Raw genomic sequence first — 23,370 nt, 5'->3', positions numbered from 1 at the left:
TGACCTTGGCCCACGGGTGATGCATTAATCCAAATTGCGAGGCTGGAGCGCGGCCACCGCTGGCAGGGCGCCATGGCGGCGGTCTTTATGAAACGCTGTTTAGCTCCCCCGGTACGCGTCAGATAAAGGGCAGAGTCCCTGCGCGTCGTAATGAGAAAGAAATTGGAATGGGGAGATTGTTTAACTGAGACAAAGGGCCGACGCTAGCATAGCAATGGAAAGGTTCTGAACACAGAATCTCTGCCGGACGGGTTCTGGGTTTACGACCTGGATGCTAAAATAACCTCCAGGAGCAGCTCTGTGGCGCAGCGTTCAGCCCAAATCCATCACATCAGATTCGGGCCTCCCCGTGCGAGATAGCTTGAAGATTAACGACCAAGCTAGCTCCCGCCTGGCTGAGGCGAAATCACAGATAAATCGGCTTCTAAAATCCTAATCAGTTGTGAAAGTGGAACAATACAATCGAGTTTCAAGTGGAAGATGGATTAGGAGGCTCCACCCACCCCCGTTAGTCCGGGTTACAGTCCGGCACCGCAGCGAAACGGCGCCGTTAGCCTGGTTTGAAGGTCAGCACCACCAGAAGGTGGCACTCTTTCTTTGTCCGGGTCGGAACCATCGAGATTCAACGCTGATTAAAAAATCCCTTCCGCCGCTCAGCTGTTGCTAACAGAGCTAACGTAGCTAACGTAGCAACGAGCGACTAATCTAACGAGCTCCTCCGTCAACATGTGGAACTTTGATGCGATTCCTCAGGTCTGCGTTGACGTTTTAATGAAGCGACTGAGCAATTATTATTATTATTATTACTCACTAACCGCCCTCATAGCATGAGGGCGGTTAGTGAGGACCAGAGCCACGCGCCCGTCCTACCGGAACAGCTGCTGGCTCGGCTCCTTTTGGACCCGATGTTCAGACCTTCTGTGAGGTGAGGGGAGATCACATGACTCAGGTCCAGCGTGTCGCCACAGACGCTGAATTAGCCCCCCAACTCCCCCCCCAACTCCATCATGAGTCACCGTGACCCTACAAATCCTGTCGTAACCTGCTACTGTTTACAGCAATGACGGAGCAGACGGCGTGGACGTGTCCCGGGTGGTGGACACCTTGGTCAACTCGCCGGGGTTCGGGACCCGCTGCATGATGGGAGATCCGATACCGTGAGTCCACGTGAGAAAGTGGGTTTTTTTTCATGCACCCAACACCGATGAAACTTTCCTTTTTCCAGGAATTTTCCCTGTTCCTCTCGGGGTTCTGAATGGGCGACGCCGCCGGTCGATCCGTCGATCGCCGACATCTTCCTCAACGGGAACTGGAGCATGTCTAACCCCTCCCCTTCCTGCCAGTGCAGCACGCCCGAGCGCTCCCTCATGCTGCCCGACTGTCCACCCGGAGCAGGAGGCCTCCCGCCGCCTCAGGTGTGTTCCCGAACCCTCCTCCCGCTAAGCAGTAGCATAACGCTAGCATCCGGCGGCGAGCGATGCGTTAAAACCCGTGTGGACGTCCTTCTCCTGGTGGGAATGGAAGTGATGCAGTCGTCATTTTAGAGGCACCCCCAGCACACGTGCACACACACACTCACACACACACACGCGTGCGAGCTACTGTGTCTAAATGCTAACGACTCCCCAATAAAACGTGCCTGTCATGCAGGTTTTTGGCTTTGCCCGAACGCCGCCGTCAGCATCCCTCTGATTTGAAAATGTAAATGTCCTCACTAACAAGGAATTTGCATCGCGCTGCAAAATGGAAATCAGCCTTTTGTGCCCCCCCCCTCGGTGGGCAGGAGGTCCGCACCAATCGTTGATTCCAGCCCAAATCTTGAATCGGCTGCTGGGGCTCCCCCGTCTCGTGTGTGTCCCCTTTCCTCTGACCTTTGACCCCCGGGGATGTTTTACTTCACGCCGGCAGCTCTTCCTCCTCCTCCGATCTCGAGGCTTTCTCCTCACATCGGTGGGGGATCGATACCGATCTTTTACAGTCCGTTTAACGATATACGCGACCAGGGCGAGTGTCGCGGCGGCTGACCTCAGGAGGCTCTCGCCCCGGTCCGGATCGATGGTCCCCCCCGACCGGCCGCCTTCTGCTGACTGAACCAGTCGGATTCTAATTAATGCCTCATTTGCTGGTTTTATTGCTCTCCTGCAAAGATAATGAGAAAGCTAAGCCGGCGGAGAAGATGGCGGCTGCGCTCGGTTTATTAGACGGCGCCTCGCGTGTTTGCCTCCGAAGGGGCTTCGATCGGAGCGACTCGCCGCTAACGGCGCCTAAATCCGCCAAGATCATCTGTTCTTCCCCTGCGATGGTTCAGACTTTGAAGGAAAGAGGAAAAGGGAGTTCCTGCGAGATGGTTTCCGAGATGGCGAGCCCCCACGTTTGTGCTCCGCCCTCTTCCGGAGCGGCGTTCTGCCTCCTGGCTGCAGGGGTGTGAGACTCGGGCTCCGGCTTCAGCCTGTTCCTGAAGCTTTCCTGTGAATTATTCCTCTCGGAACAGCCTGTTGGCTCCGACGGAGTCTCGGAAAACTAAAATATGGAGCGTTGGGCGTCGGGGTGATTTCCTGCTCGGGTGTAGCGTGCGCTCTGTGCTCTGGTCGACCAATGAAGAACCTCAGATTTTAAGAAAGGTTCCTTCAAATCGATCAAAAGCCCCTCCCCTGTCGGTGCCAGGCCACACCCCTGGATCCAGTGACGCTAGCCATGCTATGCTAACAGTCCTACGAGGACGCGTGCGAGCTGGGTGATCGCCGGCGTGGCATTTTTGTCTCATTTCCTCCTTGAACACGCTGGAGCGGCGCCGTGGTGGAGGGACGGCGCAGGGATCTAATAGTCAGGACAGGAAATGAAAGCGTTGAAAAGGTCGGGGTGCTTTTTATTCCACATCCAACTCCCTCCACCTCCCTCAGACGATCATTTCACAGCCTCCACACATCCGTAACGCCTTGTTGAGCCGGCGTGAGTCCGCCAGGACGCCGCCTCCCGTGACAAGGCCACATCACCGCGGCGACCGTCCAGGTATCCTGTCGGAGGATGATTGCGGAGACAGTGGAACAAGCGGCGCGGCCTTTGGGTGACCTTTTCCTTATCCGTGACATTTGGTCGCGGCTGATGGCAGAACTGTCAAGAGCTTCCCGTTTGTTGATCCACTCCTGGTTTCCTTGGACCTCCGACCCGGTTTTTAATCCAACCTCCTTTGTTGTTTCACCAACCCCACCTCCGTTTGATCAGGCCGCGCTAACTGTGGCTAATAACGAGCTCTCTGCGGTCCCGTTTGCTTCGTTAAAACGGCCCGTTCCGCCGCGCTCTGTTGCACTGACTTGCATCACTTCCTTTATTTACAGCTTCTTGCTTTCTCCCAGTCCAGATCCGGTACGGATAAGCAGTTTTTGCGAGGCTACTTCGATGGGAAAAGCACGCTTGATTAATGAAAGTGCTCTAGCTTACTCGTTTGTTGGACCGCAGCTAACAATTATTCACAAAGCTACTGTTTAATAGCGCCCAGAGGGCTTGTGGTCGGGCGGTACCGTAAAGATGACCTGCCGGTGAACACGGATAGGCTTCCATGAGAGTGCATGTCCATCAGCAGCGGAACAGAGGTCGCTAACAGCGCCGCTAGAAGGCGGTTCGGCGCGGCGAGGCCGTAAGTGAATGCGCTTCCTCTGACCCGAAAGCTTCGCCCTGATGAATAACTCATGACGACGTGGAGCCGCTACACACGACTTTCCTTTTTTATCCTTTATCCTGCCCGTCCTCCCGGCGTGCCCTTGAGAAGCTCCAGAAAAGACGAGGGAGCGGCGCGCTTCTCCGCGGGAGGCGCGATGGAATCATTGTTTCCATGGAAATGGCGGCAACAGTCAGGCCGTTATCAGTTCAGAGGTATCGAATCTCATTCGCGGGCGATATTTAACCTTCGTGGATGAAGAGGACGTCGTGCGTGCGGAGGAATTGATGAAGCCGCCGCCTTCGCCGGATTGCGATTGATGCCTTTATTACTCGGAGGAACGGCATAACTACAGTTTGCTCGCAAATGAATCTCCTCGGCCTCATCGATCACGCCGCGGGAAAACCACGAGCCCGCCTCGGCGACATCTTTGCGAAGGAACGCCGCGGCGATTTAGGGCTGAATTAGCAGGAAGCGTCTGCAAACTGTCAGGAAGGTTTGGACAGCGGCGGCAGATCAGCCTCCATCCTCCGGGCTGCTGATTTGTGTTGCTGCCGGCGTCGTTCCGGGGCGACGCCGCCTGTCCGGAGCCGCTCCTCCCAGCAGGAGGCCAGCAACAAACAAGGGAAGGGCTAATGCTAGCGATTCCCCGCTGTTGTGGGAAAACAACAGGTCCGCGAGGACTTAATGGGTTCATTTAAAGGAAAGTCGTTCATTTTAAAGCTAGCTAGCGGACACCCGCGTCCATGGCTGGCGCTCGAGGAAGCCTGGATATTCCGTGGAAGATGAATATCGGCCGTTACCGTGACGCCAGCTCTCCCAACAGACTTGATTGCTCCTTAGTTTACATTTCGCTCGTCGCTGTTTGCTTCCCCTGCTATCAGGACCCCGCTGTGTCGGAGAGAGCCGCGGGTTTGTGCGGAATGCCAAGCACGGCGACGCCACTGCCGGGTAATGAGAGCGCCGCGCGGGCCCCAGGTAGCCGACGGACGTGAGCCACGTTTCCATTTCAGCCCCTCGTGATGCTGGACGTGGACGCGGGCCAGAGTAATTAAGAACTGCACCCACTGGGCGTTTGCCGCTCTTATTTCGCGGCCGTGTTTGTTTCCGACTTCCCGCGGCTTTTCGGAAGAGAAGCGTGTTTGCTCAGAGATAAGCCAAGGTGGCGGCGCCGCTGGTGCCTGTGATGCGTGATCCAGATGGGTCTTCTCCCTCAGCCCCCCCCCCCCCCCCGTGTTTGGTTTTCCTCCTCCCACATCTACCCCCGCCTCACCCTGCTCCCTCTTCGCGCTGGCTGTTAGCCTCTTGCTAATGCGTCCTCCGTTACCCCCGTCCCGTCCCGAGGTTTTGCCCCTGTGCATGATGGGTAACGCCCAAACCCTGCTATATTGTTCGGGCGGGTTTGGACCTCGTCCTTTATTCTGCACTTGAAGTGACGTCTAATTAATTGCAGGCACAAACGCAGCCGACATACAGTAACAACCAATTAAACCTCACAGCGTGTTTACCAAAAGCTCCCATATCAGGCAAATTGTACAGAGGAGGAGATAACTAGCATAACCACGGGGCACATTAGCGAAATTGGGCCGCAATCAGGATCGCTCCGATAATTAGCGCAGCGCTACCTCTCGAAACAAGCGGGGAGGGACCAGCGTGATGTCAGCCCCGCTGAATGCTGGGAAGTATCAGTCTGCGGCGGGTTGCGCCCTCTCTTAATTGGGGATTTGAATGTGGCCTTTTATCCTCAGAAGAGTGTCTAATTAGGGTCCTTTGACACCAGACACGGCTTCGGCAGCTTCGCCGAGCTCTGAGTTTGAGGCGCGAGCGTGCTAGCTTAATGGGCTATTATTAGCGGGGTCGGGGGAACGCTGCTCCGCCGTCCCGTGAACGCCGGCACCTGCCAACGCTCCCCGCTCCTAAATCATGTTGATGTTGCATCGGCTGAATGAGGTTCTGTGGTCGCTGCTCCTCCAGCCGTTACAGAACGACCTTTGACCCTACCTCCGAGTCCGGAGGCCCTGCCGGCCGCCGAGGTTTAAAGATGATTTTTCCTGTTTCCCGCAGCGCATCCAGAACACCACGGACACCTTGCTGGATCTAACCGGGCGCAACGTGACAGATTTCCTGGTCAAGACCTACAAGGACTCGGGTAGAACCAGGTACCGCCTCTTTGGTAGAACCAGTAGAAATGTGGATCTCCTGAGCCTTGTTTCCAGGCTGTTCTGGACTTATTCTGTACCCGAACCTTTGCTGCTCCCCCTCGAAGGTATGGAGGGATCTCCGTGGGCGGGGTCAATTCCCAGGTCCTCCTGACGGAGGAGGAGATCAAGGCTGTGATCGGAGACCTGAGAAACCTGCTGGGTTCGTTTCTGGTACGTATGAACTGGTTCTGCGTTCCATAAACAGGAGGAACCTCATGATCCGTCAGGTTTATCCAGCGGATTTTTCTGGGGCTCCGTCGTCGTCGTCGGGTGATGGAAAAACGATTTTCCGTTTGTCCGTCGGGCGTTGTCTGGGCGGGAACATCAGGAGTTCAGGAATCCGCTGGCTTCTGAAGGGATGAAAGCAAGAAAAGGAGACTTATCGGAACCGGTTTTTCTGGGTGTCCATGGTAACGAGCGGTTGCCACACGTGCCGGCTTCTGAATAAATCATGGGATCCACACCAGCGTTCCCGCTCGACCTTTCCAATCCCAGATTTTCCCCTCGCCTGGCAGATAAATATGTACAGTCACACACTTTTCCTCCCGCTGTGAACCTCATCGGAACTCGATCTCTCCCTCTGTGCGTCCCTCTCGCCAGGACGCCGTCCCTCATTAACATTTTAAATTCCTATACTTGGAGACGGCCTCACCGCCCCCTCCTCCTCCTCAGGCGTCTCCGCTCTCGCTGACGCCTGGACTCTCTCCTCCATCTCCTGGATCGGGATGCTAATGTGACTTTAATTCGTGTGGCAGCGATGATGTAACCCTAATGGCCGGGCATTAGCGTCCCAGCTCCGCTTTCCTCGTTATTAAAGTGCTACGCTGTCCTTGGGAAATGTCCGGAAATGTCTTCCTCCGGCTCGGCTGCCGTTTGTGATGTGCAACAAGAGGGAAGTCGGGAACCGTCTCCTACGTGTCGGGAAAGGTGACCTTAGAGCATGTGGTAACAGCCGTCACCGCGGTTACCATACGGCGAGAGCGGCGGAATACCGTCTTCCTCAGTCCTTGAGGATCGCTCCGAACATCCGGAGTGGGTCGATAGTGTTCCGTGTGTTTTATCTAGCGCCTCCTGTGTCGCTAGATAGTTCCGGACATGCTAGCTGACATGCAAACTGAAATATTCCGGAGCACATCTAGGGGAGACAAACAGCAGCCGGGGTCGAGATAGTGTCTCTACATCCCGGTATTCCGAGCAGGAAAACAAGGCCTGTGCCTTCACTAAAGGAGCCGTTTGGCTGGCGGACTGTGCCAGCGGGCGGAATATCAGCCGGAGACGCGGAGGCACACTGGAGCGCCGTTGTTGCCGCGTCGCTAGCGGCGCCGTTAGCGGCGCCACCTGCAGGCCTGCCGTCCAAGCAGCCTTGTCATCGTCCTTGAGCAGGGAGGAGACTCGTCTAGGATTAGACCCACTTCCCCGTCTCATTACAGCCGCGGCTAATCCTCAGGAAGGCCACCTATTGGCACCGCCTGTCCCTGCTGGCATGACGCAACCCAGACTGGGGGGGGGGTGATGTGGGGGGGGGGGGGGGGCGCCGGGGCTGAGCTGCTCTTCTGGAACAGGCAGGACAGATAAGAGCAGGAGTCTTGTTCTCTGCCTGGTGTCTGAGGAGGTAATGACTCGGAACGGAGGAGGTTATTTAACGCAAATACTCTCGTCAGCATGGTAGCGCTGCCCCCCCCCCCCCCCCCACACACACACACACACACCCCGTCCACACCTCCACTAATCTGGCGGAAGGAGGTGAAGGGCTCATGCTGCAGTCTGAAGTGGTGTGTTTAGTCATGCCACACGGGTAGGTTTGCCTGCCCCCCCCCCCCCCATCCCCCCCCCCCCCCCCCACACACACACACACAGAGCAACACCTGGGCAGGCTCCTGCATTTTTGGGATGTCTTTCCTCATTTCTCTCCTCTTATTTCCAACCCCCCGCGCCCGTGTCCTCGCTTGTCACCCCTGCCCCCCCCCACGCCCCCCGCCCCCACCCCCCCGCCTGGGCCCGCTGATGGAGGCTGGGTCCACCAGGGGGTCCATTTGCATTTATATCACAGGTGTAATGTGCTCGCTGCTCCTCTGCCTGAGCTGGGTACCAACGCGACACTTCGGAAGTGGCTCATTCCGGACGGAATAGAGCAGATTCCCGGATGGAATCTTCCCCCGTGTGACAGAGACTGAAGGAACAACTCGGAGTTTAGCGGATCGATGCCTCGGATAATATTTGTGCTGCTCCTGAGTCTCCTCCGCTGCTCCGCGTACGTTCGGATTATCTCCCACTATTTTATTAAGCACAAATCTCAGAAAAGAAAGTTGCCGGAACAGCGGGAGACTTTTTTTTTTCCCCCCTCGGAGTCTGAGGGAAATAAGTGGCTCCGCACAGCGAGACGATCTCGTCTCCCTCTGCCGGGTGTTTTGCATTTCAAAGAGGAAACAGTGGTTTTCCAAGTGTATCCAATTAAGCCTCCAACTCTCCTGTTTTCTTCACCTTCGTTAGGGTAACGGGACCGATCGGATCTTCCAGAGCGCCGAGACGCTGCTGAAGAGGATGGGAACCCGGAACAATGTGAAGGTGCGCCATTGATCATCTCCAACCGTCTCTGAGGGGGAAATAAAGTTGACATCAAGCGTTGTGATCCTATCGCTCTGCTCCTGTGACGAGGAAGCTTCACACCTGATCACTTCAGGGATTTTCTCTCATGTCTGGTGGCCAAATCCAGGTTCCGGTGCGGGATAACGGCCCCGCTCGAACGAGCCTGGAGTGGTCCTTATAACTCTGCCAGCAAGTGTCACCTCGTCCATAATTAAGCTAATTTAGCACAGAGCTTCGGGAGGAAAGCTAGCAGCAGAGCATTAGCCACCAGGTTTTCTTGGCGTTCCGACCTGCTCACACAGCCTCTGATTAGAGCCGGTCCGGACCACCAGACTGCTGCCGTCCCAGAATCCGCATATCGACAGAAGGCCGTCCGACTGCATTAGCTTGCGCTAACCCTTCCGGCTAATCAGCCTCGGATCCTTCCTGGTGCAGTCGCAGTGTTACATCACAGAGGGAATGATTCCTTAATACTTCCGGGCCTTGTGACTGGAAATCCAACAAACATTTCTTCATTTTCCGAACTAATTGCTCAAGTGAGATCCGGTGTTTCAGACAGGAAACGATTGTCGATTCTGATCAATATTTCATACAAATCTGTTTCTCCCGCACCTCACGCTGGGATGGGAGCGTTCCTCCTCCTCCGAACAATCCAGCATTTACCCCCCCCCCCCCTCGGCACTTTTCCTCTTATCCTAAACGCATCAAACAACGTTGAAGCCGCTGACCTCTCGCAAGGAAGGAAGCCAAACGCGGAAAATCTCAAGTCTGGAGCATCTCGGAGAACAAAAGGAGCCGCAAAAATCGGAATTTTTCTCTCTAGCTCCTCCGTGTCGTCCTCTGTGACGCGCCCTTCTATTGGGCTGACACTCTCGTGCACACACTCTTAATTAGCGCCGCGCGACCAGCGGGGGTTTCCTCTCACACCCCTACTTCCTTTCATCGGCTCGTTTTTCCTTCCTCGACACCCCGGCAGCCGCAGACCCGCGGAATCACTCGCACTGAAATGAAAGCGCGTCAAAATGTTTTCCATTAACTTTCTGCAGCTGGCATGCTAGGCTAGGCTATATCAGGATCTGGCAGCCAGCGCGGGCCTTTATCTTCTTTAAATTTAAAGAAGAAAAGACACGGCTGACAGTTCTGTTGCTTTTTGTTAAAAGAGGAAGTTCTCTCGGAAAATTCTGTATTCCTGGATGTGAGCGGCCTCATTTGCGGTTCTGGAGAAGCGTCGCGGTGTCACAGAGAAGAAGCTGAGAGCTCGATGAGGAATAAAAGGGTCACATCTTTGACAATATTAGCAACTACCAAAATGGCCCAGGCTGGGAAGGTTACAATTAGCAACAAAGCAAACAACAAAGCTAGCGTTAGCTCCAGACCCAGGTGGGCTGAGCAGGAGTTCTGATGGTCCACTTCCACATTCATATGGTTCTTCCCACCACTGGACTGTGAATGAAATGTGTTGGGAATGGGCTCGGCTAAGCTAGCTTGGCTTTGCTAACCTGACAACTCAGAACCTTTGCAGAACGGGTCGTTTCCTGCTGGGTGAACCCAGTCAACAGACCACCGGTATGACGTCGAGCACACCAGTGCATTGTGGGTAAAGGTGAAAAACCAATACGACGATATGAGTGAAAATCAAAGACCATCTGAATTCATACGCTAGCATCAAGGCTAACGCGCGTTCCGTGGTCCCCCCCCGTGTCTGTCCAAATGTCTTCTTTCCGTGCCTGTTGCAGCAGCTCCTCTTATTGGTCCTCAACCACGGAGGCATCAGACAGCAGTTGCTAGGAGACGCCTGCAGCCTCGTTGCTAACGCTCACCTCTACCCCGGCAGGTGTGGTTCTACAACCAGGCCTGGCACAGCGTGGTGTCCTTCCTCAGCGTGGCCAACAACGCCATTCTGAGGGGAAACCTGTCGACCCCGGAGGAAGCCCGGCGCTATGGCATCTCCGTGTCCAACCACCCGCTAAACCTCACCAAAGAGCAGCTCTCCAACGCCGCCATGTGAGTTAGCGTGCCGGAGAACCCGGCTAAACAACAACCAAACAAACAGGATAATGTGATTTATAGATGGATGAGGGGATTGAGAGTCGCTAATAGCAGTCGGCTATGAGGATGAATATCTTGTTCCTCTTTGTGCTTCATCTGAACATTAGCTCCCCACGAGAGCGGGAGATTAACGACATGCTAAAGCTGTAGCATATGGATCAAACTGCTGCCTGTGTTTGCTCAGCTTCACTCTGTGACCTGTTACGTTGAGGATTGGGGGGTTTATCCATCAATGTTTTTGAGTTTCTGGGGTGACTTTAATGGAGTGTGGCTGTAATACATCAAATTAGCCGCCATGTCGGACGGCCGCTGCACGCCGCACCAAACTTTCGGGTAATTACGCCGTTCTGAGCGAACCGTTGGATTCACGGCGTGGAACATTTTATCAACTGTCATTCTGCTCGCTGCATCTTAGCAACCGCCGACTAGCACGACCTGGATGACTGACAACCTTCCCAGACGTATTTTAGCAACTGTGCTTTCCAGATTGGCCTGAACGCGTCACGACTTTTGTGTGTATGTGACAAATGGAGTTGCAACATTTGGGCCCCGAACCACGACCCAAATGTTCATCAATCAAGTTTTTTGTGCTGAAACTGACTAAGTTTTGGTGGTTTAAAGTCGTAAAAACTGAGGTAAGAACCTGAAATGTGAGGCTCCAGATAGCAGATGAAATGACAATGAGCTAATGCTAATCAGTGTGATCATGGCTCATCTGAAGGAGATTAAAGCATTTAATCGTGGAGCAATTTGTTAGCTTGTTAGCTTCTTGTTAGCACGATGAGATTAAGGTTTACCCCAAAACTGTACTTCCTGCTCACGCAACAGCCCTCAGAGCGGCGGCGGCGGCGGCGGCGGCTATAATTTGCCCGTCAGCTGTTCAAGTATCACTGTTTTACGAAGAGCCTTAAAAATGTTATCGGGATGAAGCGTGTCTCCCGGCGCTGTAAAAACAATTTCAACTGTACAGAAATATCAGCTTTGAACATGAATTTATGGCCCTCGTCTCGGCGTGGGACAATTGTTCGTACCGAGCTAACGTTAGCAATTCATCACCGGCTCCGACAGGCTGTGGACACTGAAAATTGTCCCGTACTGTCCCATTTAGGGTCTGTTTGAAAGGGACGCCAGCGGCGCTGTGAAGCTCCGCGGTTTGGTTTGAATGCCGATGTGCGGCTCCCCTTTTCCTTCTGGGCGGCGTTCCGATGGAATCTGCTGCGTCGTTTCAGAGGCGCTTTCATCCTGGGAGATTGCGGCTTTCTGCTGAAACTGTCCTCTGAATTATCTGGAGGACGAGACAAACACAAACACAGACTTGGACGTGTCAGGTCTGCCATTATCGTGTAGCTTTTAGCCGCCGCTCTCGAGGCGGCGAAGGCCGTTCCCAGCAGCCCCGGAGCCGTACATCATGTGACACGTGGTCCCAGCTGCTCTTCCTTTATTGGCTAATTAGCAGATGGCTTGTCCTCTTCCTCACAGCAATTAGCCAGCATTCAGGGTTAGCTCACTCGTAGCGTCGCCCCTCCCCCACCACCATCCACCCGTTGAAACCTGCTGAAATGTTTGCCGCCACCGCCGGCGTGCAAGTGTTTCATTTAGGGTCCTAATTGCATCCGGCCGGTGATGATAAATACACAAGTGTCCCCACATGGGGTGGATTCTTTAATATGCTAATTGCCCGACAGGAAGCCGTGTGAGGGATTATCGCGGGCCGGGGGCGAGGACGGCGGCGAGGGTTAAGAGAACGCTCAACGGTTTTTAACGGACGCTAATGGCGCGCAGAAGAGTTTGATAAAGGATTATGACACAAATGAAGGTCGTCAGGTCACAACAACCCCAGGTTCCCTCAGCTAGCTGTCGTATCGGATGTTAGCATCGCGCGGCTCCAGCCGTCCTGTGATGGAGGCCGACGTGCTCGTGCGCTGGTGCGTGTCGCCTGATGGGAGCGCCGGTCACCCTGGCGGTGGTGATGTCATCCTCCGGTGCGTCTCTTTTGTGTCTCGCCGAACGCTAAGCTCCGTCTCTCTCTTCTGGGTCCCAGGGCCGCCAGCTCCACCGACGTGGTGGTGTCCATCTGCGTCATCTTCGCCATGTCCTTCATCCCTGCCAGCTTTGTCCTCTTCCTCATCCAGGAGCGGGTGAGCAAAGCCAAGCACCTGCAGTTTGTCAGCGGCGTCAACCCGACCGTCTACTGGTTGGCCAACTTCACCTGGGACATGGTGAGTCCCCCCCCCCCCGACTGGCTGTTTACCGCCTGTTTCCGTCTCTGTGTCTTAGCTGGGGATGCTACTGGAAGAGTAATTAAGAGTATTATCCAAACATCACCAGCTAGCATCCAACCGGCTCAGCGGCAGCTTCCCAGACTGTGAATTATTTTATGTGTGGGGACTCGGGGTAGGCAGGTATCCCAAGATGCATTTCACCGGAGCCGTTAAGTCCCTGCTGCTCTGCGATCTTGCGTATTACCGTATTGTCGCGACCGTGAGGCGCACCGAATTATGGGGCGCGGCCATGGTAAAACATACCGGTACGCTAGCTTAAAACATGCATGCTAGCGTGTGTTTAGCACCTCCATTTTGGAGAAAATTTAAGACTTTTAAGAGCACTTTATGGTCGCGAAAATACGGTACTTCAAATGAGAAATTGCTCCTGTCGGTGGGGTTCTCTGGTTGGGGGAGGGGCTTATTTCAGGACCTGCACGACATGTTCGGTCAATAAAAAGTGTTTTTCTCCTCTTCTGCTTCTTTTCTTCAGTGTAACTACATCATTCCGTGCTTCATCGTCATCGTCATCTTCCTCTGCTTCCAACAAAAAGCCTACGTTTCACCTCCCAACCTGCCCGCTCTGATTCTCCTTCTCCTCCTGTATGGGTAAGAACCTCCCGAACCCTCGGAATTCACTCCAAACATTCCGAGATTCCCTGAAATACGCGCTTGAAAGGAACGGCTGGACAAAGTCCCCCGGCTCTGGAAGCTGCTGAAGGACACCAGTCCTGCCTCCCTTTCAATAGCCGTGGACAAGGACCACTTTAGTCCTGCTCTGTCCTCTGACCGTCCTCAAATTCAAGGCGTTTGGATGAAAGCGGCAGAGAGGCTCCGTCCGTGACCTTTGACCCCACCAAGTTTGATATTAAGGAGAGAAAATCTTTTCGCACTTTTACTAACTGCTCCGGATCCGCAGTTAAGCTAATATTCCATCCACATCAGCGTCCTCTGGCAGTCCAAAGTTCCCAGGTGATGATGATGATGAAGATGATGATGATGAAGACTAAACGCGAATCAAAACCCACTGGAATCAGTAACGCCGACAAAAATCAGTGTTTTGTTTCCCTGCGGCGTCGCCCTTTTATGAGCTAAATCATCTGTTTTGATGGACGGGACAGGAAGTGGCTTTCATGTCTATGATTGGGAAGCTTTAAGGGGTTGACTCGTCCCCTCTGCAGGTGGTCCATCACTCCTTTGATGTACCCGGCGTCCTTCGTCTTCAGCGTGCCCAGCACGGCCTACGTGGTCCTGACCTGCATCAACCTCTTCATCGGCATCAACGGCAGCGTGGCCACCTTCGTCATGGAGCTCTTTGATGACGAGGTGAGTGGCGCGACACCAACATCAAAGCCGGCACCGCAACATCAAAGACAAAACCCGATTCTCCATGCTTGCCACCTTCTGTCGTCCACGCTCGGAGGGCTGAACATCGTTGTTGTCCCTGAACAAGGTGAAATGCATTGTGGGATACCTAGCTGGTCCAGGCTCAACGCTAATCTGGTGCCCATGGGTTAAAATGGGCGGAGCCAGTACACATCTGGACACTTTGTGCACATGTACGGACAAGTACGCGCGTAGGGCAACGGCTATATTTAGAGGCGTTAGCGATGGAGGCTAATTGACATAAATCATAGATGTGGGCATCGTGTGCGCCCACCTGCTACGACTTCAATATATTTCCTTGATCCTCTCAAGGATTCTTCAAAGGAGTTATTTTCCCTGTTCTCTTTCATCTTTAATGGTTCTGTGAGAACTGGGTCTGTGGAGAACTTTCCTCATCCATCTTTCAGCAAGTGTTCGTTTTCCCTGCGAGCTGCTCGGGTCTCCGGGGAGTCAAAGACAAAGACGGCGGCGAGGAGCCACGTTGGGGGCGGGGCCGCGCAAAATCTCTTCGTTTACTTTTAATTCCAGCTGAAATCGCGTTTGATTAACAAATAACTGGACGTCATCCCATCAGGCTGATGGAGGAATTCCTACCGAGCTAACGTTAGCAATTAGCCGAATCCGTCTAATTTAACTGAGGCTTCATCGTGACAGAGTAGCAGAAACTAGCCGCGGTTGGATTTGTTAGCGTTCCTAAACCAGGCACCTGCTGCTTGTCCCTCGAGACCCCCCCCCCCCGGGCTCATCAGACGGATCATGATGCTGTTGGACAGTCGCGTCCCCTCTGAAGCGTCTTCCTCTTGACAGCCCGGGATGTCAACTTCTCCCCTAACGAGGCTCCCTCGTTAGCATGCTGATCTCGTTATTATTAATTTGTGTTCTTTCTGCGGAAAATAACTCGTTTCCATTTTGTCGTCCCTCCGATTTAAGCTAACGCAGCGTTGATGTCAGGACGGGTCCTCGGGCGGGTCCTGGAGTGCAGCTATTAGCCACTGGTCAGCTTCTCGTGCTAATCACACTCTGATTAGCGCAAAATAAAAAGTGGAAATGAGGAAATGGAGCGCAGCCGACAGCCGACGGTGCAGAGAGACGGCAGGAAGTCTTCTCTCGTGATAATGTTTGTCGGGGACTCGCGATAATTCTCTAATCTGACTTGATTCTGCGTCCGATAAGAAAACCCGAAGGCTCCACATCGATCAGCGACAGTTGCGGCTCTCCGTGTCCTGCCTGCCAGGGGGCTATCGCTACAGAGCAGCTAGCACAGATACCGCGGGGCCCCCACGTGCCCCAGTTATGGGAGAACCTGGTGACGGCTCAATCCGGTCGTCTCCCCCCGTGACTTCATCTCCGTTAAAGTTGTCCCTCCGGTTTTTAAGACTAAAGAAATCCAAAGCTAGCAGCTGCTGGAGAAGAAGCGAGGCAGGAAGCGGAGCTTTTGCCCCAGTTTTGCCTCCAGACCGAGCGGAGATGCCCCCCCCCCTCCTCCCCCAGGACCAGACGGATCCCCGTGGGTTCCAGCGTTGTACGCTCGGGGCGAGCCGACACCCCCAGCACACGGACACGGAGACATTCCCAACCCCGCCACTCTGCTTTTGAAATCTCCGACCGACATCGAAACGCAGCTATGATAGCATTTAGCCTCAAATTAGCTTGTTGATTGTGCAGCTGGACAACAAGCAGCCTTGGGTCATGTGATGCGTCCGCCCTTGGTATGAATGAAGCAGCAGGAATACGCTCGAGGAGCGATGTGGGTCAGATCAGCCGCACGCAGACAAACCATTCCGGGATGATTTATGGCGGCGTAGCGGGAGCGTAAGCGGGAAAATTGTCCGGCGTTCCATCGCGCCCGACTAAGGGCCTCTTAGATCTCCTTGATGACCACGGAGGGTGGAGAAGAGATGTGTTATTTTTGAGTATTTATCTTAAATTGGGCCCTTCCAGCTACTCCGGTGCGCTGCAAAGACGGAGCCACATCCCGCCAAGGTCGTCGGCGACGTTTGTTGATTTGAGTATAGAATATAAACCGCTAACGCTAAAATTAGCCTCTCGTCTAAATCTCAAACACTGCAAGTTGTTTGTTGTAGGATAGAATAAAGCAAAGCAGAGGTTTACCTCTAACTAAGCTGTTAGGTAGTTGCATTAGTTAGCCAGCTAGCTTCACTCTGTCGTCAGCTATAGCTAATGGTTTGCAGGTGAAAAGAATACCAACTTCTCACATCTGTAACATCAAAAACAATTCTATTTTCACTCAAATATCTGCAAAGTGCTTCTCAGAAGCGCGTCGACTTTAGCTTAGCTTTGGTTACAGAGTTGCGACATTGTTCCGGAGGGTGCCTGGCACCTTTAGGATGAGAACTAAACACCTCTGTAGCTAAATTAATGTTATATGTGACGCGTGAGGGGGCGCTAATGTCGTTTTCCACCTTTTTAGTGACGGGCACCCACTGTGCTTCCTGTTCATGCTGAAAATGTGCTAACGCGTATTCGCTAACCCAGACACCCAAATGTATCCTAGCCAGCCACCGCACCTTTATTAGCACCCTTGTCAACATGAATGCTAATGTGGAAAACATTCCTCTGAATTGGTATGTAGTCATATCGGTTGGAGGACATGTTGCTAAGTGCCGATAGCTTGTAGTTCTTTTTGTTTTATCAATTTCTAAGCCTGGAGTGTCGATGCAGCGAGGGCACTTAGCTCGAGCTAATGACAGCTAAAGTTAAACGTGCATTTCTTTTATACTTTACGCTACACGTTCCGGCTAAGCTAAGCTTTGAAGAGCCTAGCTTTACAACTTTTCACTCTCTTCACCCGCCACCAATTAAAGCTCGTGCTGCGAAGCTAACGACCGGCTAACGAGCAGTTACACAAACACGCTCGCCGGCAAATCGGCTCTCGGCCGCGGATCCCTGAAAATGTGGGAAATGATGAATTTAGCGGCGCCGCCCCCACAGATGCCGGAGCTTTGAAGACAACGCTGCATAATGCATGAAGGTTCCTCTTTGACCAGCATCGCGCTGCCGTCGCGGCGCTCGTCTTTGCTTAATTAAGGGTTTTTGTCTGCTTTGCGGGGCCGCCGACGGATTGACTTCCTGTTTCCCAACAACGTTCCCATTTCAGCCGTGTCTCCCCAGAACGTCGCCTACACCAACGACATCGTCAAGCAGGTGTTGCTGATCTTCCCGCACTTCTGTCTGGGCCGAGGGCTGATCGACATGGCCAAGAACCAGGCCATGGCCACGCTCTTCATCGGCTTCGGTGAGTACGGAGACTCCGGAACACGCCGGCGTGCACGGGAAGGCCGGCGATCAAGTCGTTTCGGGACGATTCTCTTCAGTTCTTCCGGAGTCGACCAAAAAACTCAGAGCTAAAGGAAACGCTAACTGTGGGATAAACGCGGATAAATTTCCGAGGAAGTGAGTCATCAATGAACAAGCAGGTGAAAGTTCACAGCCGAAATTCCGAATCCGGGCCTAACGCGGGTTAATCCCTGCTGATCTCGCCCAAAAGTCAGCGTTGAGCGGTCGAAAATGAGCTCTTCGGTGTTGGTGGCGAGGAGGAGGCGTGCGTAAATTGGAGGGGGGAGCGAGAGGACGAGGGGGTCATCGGGAGGCGCCCGGCGAGGAAGAGGAGTCGGATCCGTCTGGAGATGAAGCAGGAAATAACAGTTTGAGGAATAATTTGCGGCAGAAAGCAATCACACCCTGAAGGGCCGGCGTGGAGAGGAGCTATTTACCCGAGACTGAAAAGCACTTTGGCTTATTTTCGCCCCTCCTCGTGCACGCGCGCCCCTCGTGCACGTGCGCCCCTCAGGTCTGGAGTGTCGCAGACAGAAGGAGAATTGGCAGTGATTGGAGCGCCGCGCCGTCAACGGTTTACTCAGGCCGTCGTTAGCCAAAAGAGGCCGCGGCGGCTTCCTCGCCCGCCGGAGGAGTCGGCCATTTTGATTTCCGGGGGCGAAGAGGCACTTTAAAGCGCTGGATGTGTCAGCGGAATGTGCACAGACGCTCCGGAGCCGATGGAGTCGAGCTACAAAGACGCGTTTGCGGTTAAATCGGGCGCCGCGTCGAGCGCTAAGCTAACTTTAGCGGGTCGGGTTGGAATCTTGGCTCACTGTCATACGTCTGTTGTTATCAGGTGAAGATCGATTCCAGGACCCCCTCGGCTGGGACATGGTGGGGAAGAACCTCTGCGCCATGGCGATCCAGGGCGCCGTCATGTTCGCCGCCACCATCCTGATCCAGTACCGGTTCTTCTGTAAACCCAGGTACCAGCTCAAGTGCCTCCGAGGACGCTGAAAGTGCTCGTTCATAATTGATAGCCAACATTTGCTCTACAAGCCTCACGTTTGTTGATCACCTTTGGAGTTTTATCGACTCCAAAAGTGGCGTTTCCATGGAAACTGCCGCCGGCGGCCTCTGTCGCTTGTGAAAATTGCAGCGAGCGTCGGCCGCGAGGATGTGAGTCGCCGTTAATTGGAGTACAAGCCACTGCGACTTTATCTCCGCCAGGCTCGTTTCCGTGGCGCCGTTACCGGCGGAGGACGAGGACGTGGACGTTGCCCGGGAACGGCGGCGAGTGCACGAGGGCTGGGCCCAGGACGACCTTCTGAGGGTCTGTGACCTCACTAAGGTAATGACTTAAGGCGTCTCCTCGAGTGTTGCTCTGATTGCTTGATTGCTTAATCTCTGATGAAAGGCGAGATTGCTGCTAGCGACAAGCCGCCGCCGCCTCTTCACGGCGCCTGGAAGTCTCTGCTCATCAGGAATCAAACCATTGACCTCTGAGCGTCTGCCGCCCTGAAACGTGACTCAACGCCGCCACATTTAGCCAAGCGGATCGATCGAACGCTAAGCTGATGATGTTTAACGCTAAATGCTACATTTAGGTTGGGCTAAATGCGGCTATGCTAACGCTGGTCTTTTCTTGTGGCCTCGTGTTCAGCCACAGCTTTAGCGAACGGACCGCAGAGCTTCAGACACCAAAACTCTCGTCTGATATTTGCCGTCGACTCTAGTGGGCGGAGCTTCTCCCCCGGCGCCAGATTGCGCTTCCGAGGGTTTCCAGCTCGGGCCCATTCCTCTTTTGCAGCAGGAGAAGCCGACCGTGCCGCGGCGCCGCGCAGATTAACACTTCCGTCCGCCGGCAGATGTTCCCTCGCCGCGGGCGGCGCCGCGGCGGAAACCTTCGCCGCTGCCGCCTGTTTTGCCGCTCCAGTGCTGACAGCTGGGCGATCCGGCCCCCTCGTCCCGCTCCTTCAGTCTTCCCAGCATCACTGTTGCTAATTTCTCCCTCAATGATCGTGGCCGCCGGCGTGAGCCGCGCTCCGCGGAGTAATTACCGCTCGGTCGTCGGGGCGAACAGGTGGAGGAGGGACTATTTTTTTCGGCGGATCATCTGGCGAGGTGAAAGCGGCACATCGATAACGTTAACGTTATCGTTGTCGATAGGAAACGTCACCAGCGCCTCTCCGCGACCTCGATGCCAGATGTGGGAACAGCGTCGGGATGGTTCCCGCGGCGCCCCGCGGCAGCTGCGGGCCGTCCGCTGGCGGCGTGGATAACAGATTGATCCGTGTGCCTCGGTGGCCGCAGCCGGAGCGCCGTCATAAATCTGAGCGTGCGTCTGACGCCATCGACGGGCCATCAGTCATGTGTCACGGTCCCGCTCCTCCCCTTCGCCTTTCATCCTGATCCGAAAGGGCTGTGCGCTCCCTCCGGTTAGCCCCCGCTTAGCCGCCATATTGGCGCCGGCGCCGGGTCGATGGGAGATGGTTGACGGCTGTGAGCCGTCAGGTTAACCTTCAGGTCGGTCACCGAGGAGACAGGAAGTTTCTGTCGCGCTAATATTTGTGGACCGTTGCTACAGAAAAAAGGTGTCAAATATTCCCATTTAGGAAGCAACTCCAAACAATAACAAGCACGTGATGCTAATCGACGGTCTCTGTGCTAATGAAACCAACAAATCAGCATGCTACGTGCTAATTAACTCTGTGTGCGGCCTTATCCATATGTAAAGTAGCCGTTAGCACTATTGGCAGATGGGTTTTGCCTCATCAGCCCGGCCTTCTGTTAACATGCTAATCCTTTAGCTTCCCAATAAAGCCTGTGTTTTGTTTTTTTAATGACATCCCGTGGGCGAAGATTCATACGGAGTGGGAGGGGCAGTTTGGTGAGGTGGCGATAAACATGGCTCACGCTAAACCTAGCAAAAGTTGACATCAACGCCACCGTCTAGCTGAGGCGTCACCTGCGGTTAGCGTCACAAAGGCTCGACGTTGATGTACCGTTTTCCTGTTAGCATTCTGAATGTTGCTAAAGCTCCTTAAATATCCAAGCTGGAATGTTTATTCCTGTCCTGTCACACGTTCCTTCAGGGATTCGTTGCATTTAAAATCCACGTCGCTGCAGGAAGCGCGGCAGCGTCCCTGATTAGCGCCGCGGCGGCGGCCTTCATACACTTTACCTTCCCGTCATTATTTTCCTCCATCTAGCAAATCCGTGTGTGTTTTAAGCCGGCGTCTTTACCTCCTCCGGTGTGGCTTTCAGACGATGAAAATTCAAATGTGGTCGGTGGGGGGGGGGACGTGGGGGGAGGGGGGGGGCTTCCAGTGAGATGGAGGGAGAAATCAAGCAGCTTTTTCATTTCCACCGTCACCACATGATCTTGGCGGGATACTGGCTCACAATCCTGTGAGAGGTTTTGTTGTCCTCTCTGTTCGGAGAGACGGGATTCTGGAACGCCCCCCCGGGGGGCCTTTCCACCGCCGAGGCCCCCAGGAGCCGCGGTGCTGTCGGGACGTGTCGGCACAACACTTTCAACTTGTGTGAAACACTCAGAAAATCAGCCATCGGGCTCCCGGTGCTAATATGCTATGCTATGCTATGCTATCACGTTGGAGGTTCGTTGATGTGGAGACAAAAAGTGTAATTAAGTGTGTAGCTAGGCTAGCATTGTGCTACCCCCCCCACCCTCAGCTCCACCCCCCCCCCCCCCCCTCCCCCCCCCCTCAGCCACCCCCCCCAACCCCCCCATTAGTGTGGGTCTCTCTCCTCTCCTTTTTCTCTACCTCCATCTCAGCTCTTCCCCTGCTGCTCTGGTCTATCGCTCCATATTTTCACATGTAATCCTCTCACCTATCTTTCATGCTGTCTGCCCCCCCCCCCCCCCCCCCCCCCCCACACACACACACACACACACACACCTCCCCCTCTCTGGCTGGCTGCTTGATTCATGTCATTGTCTGTTCTCTGCAGGTGTATCCTCGGAAGAGCACCCCCGCCGTGGACAGGCTGTGTGTGGGCGTTCCCGCTGCGGAGGTGAGCCAGAAGGCCGCGCCTCTTTTTTGCTTTAGCTAACAAACGCAAGCGTTTAATTAGCGGCTAGATCAGGGAGAAACATTTCGGTGCCTTTTTACAAGAACGCTAATCCCCCTGGTCACACGATTTTGGTGCGCTAGCTAGCATGGATGCACCCACGCTAACATGCACAAAGCTTACGTGGCTAAAGATCCGTCAGACTGCGGTTGCTGTTTAGGTTAGCCGCTAACTGCTCCCGGATCTCCCGGATCTCCCGGTCACGGGTCACATCTGAAAAAGCTTTTGTGGCGTCGGATCGGTGCTGGTGCCAGATCCAGTTTCCCCTCGGAGCCCGAACAATTCTGACCGTTACGCTTCGGTTGTTTCTGTGCTGAGAGGGAGGCGCAACGCAGGCTAACAGGCTCCACTTCGGCTGCGGTTGTCAGTCTCCCAACTTTCCCACAATTGCTCCGCTCTCCCGGAACTTCTTAATTGGGACTCGGGGGGGGGGGTCGATGGTTGAGTCCGTCCCAGCGGCCACCAGAGGTGGGAAAAGTCTCCGAACAGTCCGCCAGCTGACCTCGGAGCAGTCCAGCGTCTCCAGCACCTCCCCACGTGACGCTTGAGTGGGATTCGAACCCAAAACCCGCCCTCCGCCATCGGATCGGTGGGTCGGATGCATCCACGCCGTCGCACGCGCTTCGCTCCTGTAAGATCAATTTAAAGATAATCCCGCGTGCTGACAGCTCGCCGACTCAGGTCGGCTTTCCGGCGGCGTCCGACCGGCCTGCGACTGTTTGCTCAAAGCCCAATGTAAATGCCAGCGGACTATTGCCATTCACGCCGCTCCGCCGATCGCTGTGATCCGCATTTCCATGCATTATTTACACCCAGCTTAGCCCCCTCCTGCATCCACAAGCGCAGGTCACAAACAAGCCGGGATCAATCGAATGACAGAAATCAAATATTTATGCCTGAACACCCAACATGATGGGGGGGGGGGGTCACGTGACTGCGGCGCTCTGCGGCAGCAACTTCCTGCCGCATGCCCTCGGAGGAAACGCGTGAGCGGCGGTGTCGGGGGGAACCGAGCCGGCCGGGAGCGCGTTGGTTGTGGCGGGAACGCCGCCGGGAGTTGTGTTTTTTCCCGCTATTTGCTCGCGCTGTTGATTTACTGGTTGTTGTGTTTGTGTACAGCCAAATATCAAGTTCTTCTTCTGCTAAACACCAGCGCCGCCGTAGTGTCGCCGTGGCGCCGCCGTGTTTAAACAGCCTGCCGCCGTCAGATAAGCGTCTTCTTACGCGACAGGAAGTGCAGCCATGTTGCTCGCTGACTCACTGACGCCTCCCGTTGGGTCCCACAGTGTTTCGGGCTGTTGGGGATCAACGGCGCCGGTAAAACCACCACCTTCAAGATGCTGACCGGCGACATCCCCGTCTCCAGCGGGGAAGCCTTCCTGAGTGGATACAGGTGAGTCACACCAGCAGCTCATCATCGTTAGCCACCCAAGACGCCGCTCAGCTAGCTCCATCCTGCCGGTTGCTCCACTTGGTGTTCTCTCCCGTCTCCTTGGAGGAATTCTCGGAAATCTCCGTGAGTGGAAGGCGAACGCGCTTCCCGCCTTATTTTTGGGAACAAACAACCAGGTGGTTGTCACGACGATGCAGAGCGGCAGCCAGCGTTAGCTCCTGCCATAGGTGTTCATTTATACATCCAATAATGAAGCAGGGTGTTGAACAAAAGAGAGCTAACAGCGCGACGCTCTTCGCTAATGCTCATTAACCTGGCTAACAGAGATCAAAGGGAAATCCCAGGGACCTTTGAGGTAAACAAAAATCAAACAGATGTGAGCACACGGCTAATTTTCAGCGTCCTCTCCAGGCTGTTGCTGCTGTCGTTGTGCTAATAATCACAGCTAACAAAAGCTTTTGGCTC

General features: G+C 54.4%; 1 protein-coding gene across 5 annotated transcripts in view; it reads left to right on the top strand.

Moving 5' to 3' along the window:
- LOC130522705 (phospholipid-transporting ATPase ABCA1-like) overlaps positions 1-23,370 on the top strand; it is a 64,794-nt gene that overhangs the window by 28,386 nt on the left and 13,038 nt on the right. For all 5 annotated transcript variants that reach the window (XR_008949686.1, XM_057027349.1, XM_057027348.1 and 2 more), the window contains 14 exons: positions 1,059-1,157; positions 1,226-1,415; positions 5,720-5,814; positions 5,922-6,027; positions 8,347-8,421; positions 10,277-10,446; positions 12,533-12,710; positions 13,246-13,361; positions 13,934-14,078; positions 17,271-17,394; positions 18,274-18,403; positions 18,648-18,768; positions 21,393-21,455; positions 22,799-22,905. Coding sequence is in view for 4 of the 5 variants with exons in the window: in XM_057027349.1 (XP_056883329.1) it covers positions 1,059-1,157; positions 1,226-1,415; positions 5,720-5,814; positions 5,922-6,027; positions 8,347-8,421; positions 10,277-10,446; positions 12,533-12,710; positions 13,246-13,361; positions 13,934-14,078; positions 17,271-17,394; positions 18,274-18,403; positions 18,648-18,768; positions 21,393-21,455; positions 22,799-22,905 (1,719 nt within the window). In the remaining variant the exon portion in view is untranslated. The remainder of the gene's footprint in view (positions 1-1,058; positions 1,158-1,225; positions 1,416-5,719; positions 5,815-5,921; positions 6,028-8,346; positions 8,422-10,276; positions 10,447-12,532; positions 12,711-13,245; positions 13,362-13,933; positions 14,079-17,270; positions 17,395-18,273; positions 18,404-18,647; positions 18,769-21,392; positions 21,456-22,798; positions 22,906-23,370) is intronic.

The sequence above is a fragment of the Takifugu flavidus genome, chromosome 3 (genome assembly GCF_003711565.1).
Source record: "Takifugu flavidus isolate HTHZ2018 chromosome 3, ASM371156v2, whole genome shotgun sequence".
Classification (NCBI taxonomy): Eukaryota; Metazoa; Chordata; class Actinopteri; order Tetraodontiformes; family Tetraodontidae; genus Takifugu; species Takifugu flavidus.
The sequence above is the reverse complement of the archived record's forward strand: the minus strand, read 5'-3'. Positions and strand labels throughout refer to the sequence as shown.